This window comes from Bison bison, unplaced genomic scaffold (genome assembly GCF_000754665.1).
Source record: "Bison bison bison isolate TAMUID 2011002044 unplaced genomic scaffold, Bison_UMD1.0 scf7180017864295, whole genome shotgun sequence".
Taxonomy (NCBI): domain Eukaryota; kingdom Metazoa; phylum Chordata; class Mammalia; order Artiodactyla; family Bovidae; genus Bison; species Bison bison.
In genome coordinates this window covers 10,640,067-10,644,210 of record NW_011494867.1, presented here as the reverse complement: position 1 = coordinate 10,644,210, position 4,144 = coordinate 10,640,067, and the positions used below count along the sequence as shown (strand labels likewise).

The 4,144-nt window shown below is 58.9% G+C and overlaps 1 protein-coding gene across 1 annotated transcript in view; it reads right to left on the bottom strand.

Moving 5' to 3' along the window:
- GSE1 (Gse1 coiled-coil protein) overlaps positions 1–4,095 on the bottom strand; it is a 402,812-nt gene extending 398,717 nt beyond the window's left edge. The window contains exon 1 of the mRNA XM_010850869.1: positions 2,588–4,095. Within this exon, the coding sequence (XP_010849171.1) occupies positions 2,588–3,925 (1,338 nt within the window). The 5' untranslated portion in view covers positions 3,926–4,095. The remainder of the gene's footprint in view (positions 1–2,587) is intronic.
- Between the last annotated feature and the right edge of the window lie 49 nt (positions 4,096–4,144).

Below are 4,144 nucleotides of genomic sequence, written 5' to 3'. Positions count from 1 at the left end.
GACGATAGAGGCAGGGACGAGACAGAAGGCAGAGGAGGCGCTCCGTAAATATCTGCTGCGTGAATGCGGAGACGGAAGGCTGTGTTTCCTGAAGTCTGCTGACCGTCAGTCAGGCTCTCCTGGGGGCAGAGTGGTGGCTTCTCTTTCCCTCTGTTTGGAAGAGCCTAAGCCCCATACTGCTGCCCCACCTCACACAGGCCCGGTGGCCTCCCCTGCCACCTGGGGTGCTGCCACGGTCCAGCCCCAGGTGGAGCTCTCCCATGCCCATTCCGAACCTGCTTTCACTTTTGATTGCCCCTCTGCATCTTCAACTCTAAACCCTTTCTTCTTTTCCTGATTTCAAGGCTTCTAGTTCATTCCAATCTCATTTCCCTTTCTCCTGAATCCTCCCCCACCAACAAATCCCACCCATCTTCCAAGGCTCTTCTTCCACCAGACAGATGGATGGAGCAGGACATTGGGGTAGAAAGACCTAGGTTCAAGACCCACCTAGGCCACCTACCGGCTGTGTGATAGTCACAAGGCCATCTGACTTCTCTGAGTCTCCATTTACTTATCTCTAAAAAGGGAATAATAAGGTTTCATACAGACATGGCAAGAAGCAAATGAGATAAGTTGTTTTAGAAATCGTGCAGAAGTTAGTGTGATGTTTTAGCCTTCCCATATTCACACCGGCCCCTTCTGGGCAGACTGCAGCTAGCGTCTTCATCCATACCTGGCCTCCCTCCACGCCCCATGTCCCAGCTGGACTGGGAACTGCAGCTTCTTTGCTTCCTTAAGTTCTATCAGCTAAGGCCCCCAGCTAGCATTTCAGTAACTCCCAACAGGTGAGCAAACCAACATGGGAAAACCCATCGCAGTTAGACGGTCTGCAGCAAACAGTCTGAGAAGCCTCATGGGGAGAGCTCTGATGACCCCATGCCCCCCAATGCCAAGATGAAAATCTGTACCCATCCTACAGAAGCCACCTGCATCCTGGAAGAATCTGTCCCAACACACTGGGAGAACATGAAGGGTCCCACTGTATGCCAAGCACTTGATTTTGCAGAGGCAATCAAATGCCCCGATTTATTTAATTCTCAGTACTCATGGGCTGCCGTCTATGGGGTCACACAAAGTCAGACACGACTGAAGCAACTTAGCAGCAGCAGCAGCAGCATGGCCCCATGAGGCAGGTAATGCTTATTTCCACTCCTCAGTTTAAAGACATGTACTCAGGGAGGACGAGAGGTGTCCTCTCTGGCACTCAGTTAACAAGAGAAAGGGCAGGATTGGAACCCAATCCTGTCCTGCTCCAAAGCTAGGCTGGGCTCTTCTCGGTCCAACCCTTCCAGGAACTGCAGGTCAGATTCCCAGCAGCAGACCCCCGGCAGGGCTGCCCCACACCACCAGGAGAGTTCAGCATCTCCAGTGGGGGTGAGAAGGCATCCCCAAACGTTCTAAAGACAGAAGCTCCCAAACCAGACCAAAGCCCCCAAAGAAAGCACTAAGCCCAAAGAGGATGCTGACGCTGAAGGAACCTTGGGCAGAGCACAAAGGTGTCAGGGCCAGGCACCTACTTTATAGACTCAGCCACCACGTGTGAACATGCAACCCAGGAGCCCACACACGTGCGCACAGTCTGTCTGTGTGGCAGGCAGACTCAGGAAGCTTTCAAGCAGATGGACATCCACCCCTGGACAAGCGAAGGCACCCTTCCCTCTTCACATGTCCTCCGCCAGTCCCTCGCCAATGGCCACCACTCCAGGCATGGGATTAGGCAAGCTAGCACCACTGGCTTCAGTGGAAACTAGGATTCCTGGCCCCGGTAGCCATGACGGTGATCATAACTCACAGATGTCTGCTTCCCCAGACCCACCGGGGGCAGTTCCTGCTTTGGCCTCTGCAAAGCCGGATCCAAAATTAACTGAACCCCGTCTGGCTCCTCCCGGGCAGGCAGCGTGAAGGCAGGCGCCTTATAAACAGGGTGCACGCCAGGCTTCCCACCCTCCCCCGGCACAGCTGACTTGCAGAGAAGAAAGACTCTCTTCCCACCGGGAGAAAGGCCTGTCTAGGCCACTGTCTCCCGGGCCCCAAACCTCCATGTCTGGAAATCTCTCTTCATCGGCTGTTAAGCAACCAGAGAGCCTCAAAGGAAAAGTGTGAACTTGGGTGGAAAATTCTGGAAAAACTAAGCCTAGTGGGAACGAGAGAGAGAGGAACTTCTGATGTGTTTCAAACCGGGTAAGTACGAGACCTCTCAGTGACCCGCGTGGCTGGACTAATTACCAATGTTATCAGGCGGATGACAGACGTGCCCCGAACTTCCTCTGTTTGATAGATTCCGCTGCACACACACTCAAGTTCAGGCCCATGCCTGCTGCTTTCAGCAATGCCCTATTCTTCCACAGGACCACTCGGCCCCCCAGCTCCTCTGGCCTGCCCCAGGCCTCCAGGCTCGGCTAGCACAGCAGGGTGACCCAAGAGGGCCCCTCCTGCTGGAACACAGCACACAGAATCAGTGCAAACTGCTCCCCGGCAGAATAGAAAACAACATCTCTTCTTTCCCTGCTGGGGTTTCAGAGGATGACTGAGGACGGCTGCTTACCTTCCTCGCAGCTGCCACTGGGGAGCTCCAGCCCACGGGTGCCTGGCGGGGGAGCCCCTGGCCAGCGCACACCAGGGTCCCGCACTCTATGCAGGCGCCGATGACCAGCTGCCGCCCGTCATCCACTAGCAGGCTGTGGCTCGCTCGCAGGGTGTAGAGAAACAAGGGCAGCCTGGCCACCCTCACGGCCTTCAGCCCGAGACACCGCTTCTTCTCCTGCTGGCAGAAGAAGCACACAAATGTCTCCACGCGGTACTGCCGAGACCAGGGGCTGACAGCATGGTGGGCACCGCGCGCCTCGTGCTGCAGCCACTGGCCCAGCAGGTCGTGGTAGCAGAGCACACAGGTGGCCACCAGGCCGGTGGCGTCGGCTGGCCTGGCGCGCGGGGCGGGCGGATAGACAGTGAGGAAGGGAAAGAAGGGCTCCTTCTCGCCCAAGCGGCTGGACGGGTTCACGTTGAGCTGGAACTCCTTCCCGGGGCCCAGCTCAGTCCCACAGATGTAACAGATTGATGCTGGGCTGCCCTGGGCCGACAAGGGCGGCTCGGAGAGAGTAGGGTCCGAGGCAGAGAAGGCCTGGTGGTACCTGCCCAGGAAGCCCTGCACTGAGGTGATGAGCTCCTCATTCTGGCAGGCCCGGTACAGGGCCCAGACGTCCTCCAGGACGCTGAAGCACTTGGGGCAGCTGCGGACTTCACAGCGCTTGTTGGGGCCCTGAGCGTTGGGCGGGCAGGGCAGGAGGCTGAGGAAGGGGAAATGCATGGAGGCCCTGGCATTGCCGTTGAGGCTCCTGGAGGCCACGGCCCGGGCATCCTGGGTGCAGTCCTCCCCACAGAGGTAGCAGGCCTCCGGCAGGGACCCACTGGGTGGGCCTTCTTCCCTCAGGAGCCGCCTGCCCTTGGAGGCCATGCCTGGGGCGTGGCTGTTCAGGGGCACCACGTAGAGCCGCTGCAGGACGGGCACATTGGCCAGTTCAAAGCTCTGCCATTGCTGCATGAGGGATGAGAAGCAGCAGGGGCACACCAGGGTGCTACCACCCTCGCTGATGGGCTGTGCCCCCGGGGGCGGGCTGTGCAGCCACAGGAAGGGGAAGAAGGGGGCCTGGGCCAGCTTCTCCTGCTTCTGCACGTGGATCTGGTGCTGCGAGGCTGGGGACAGCGCTGACCCGCAGATGTAGCAGCAAAGGCCCTCTGGTGGTGCTGCCCGGCTCTCCGGGGGAACCCGGGGTGCATGGCCACTACCATTTTCCTTGTCTTTGGGGCCTCGGGGGCCTGGGAGAGGTTGCTCCTTGCGGTCCTCCTCCTCGCTGGTGATGTTGATGTCACTGTCCTCAGACATGCAGTAGCCCCCACGGCTCTCCCGCAGTGGCCTGCTCTCGGGAGTCTTGGCGACCCTGCCCAAAGGAGCTCCTTTTGTGCCCTCTGCAGGGGCCACCTGGACTGAAGGCCCTTGCCAAGGGTCCTGAACTCCCCTCAGGACGCTGGCCCGGGCCTCTGGGACCCAGTGCCTCCCGGGGCCCTTCCGCCGGCGCCGGATGCCGGCCTTGGGCTCCCCATC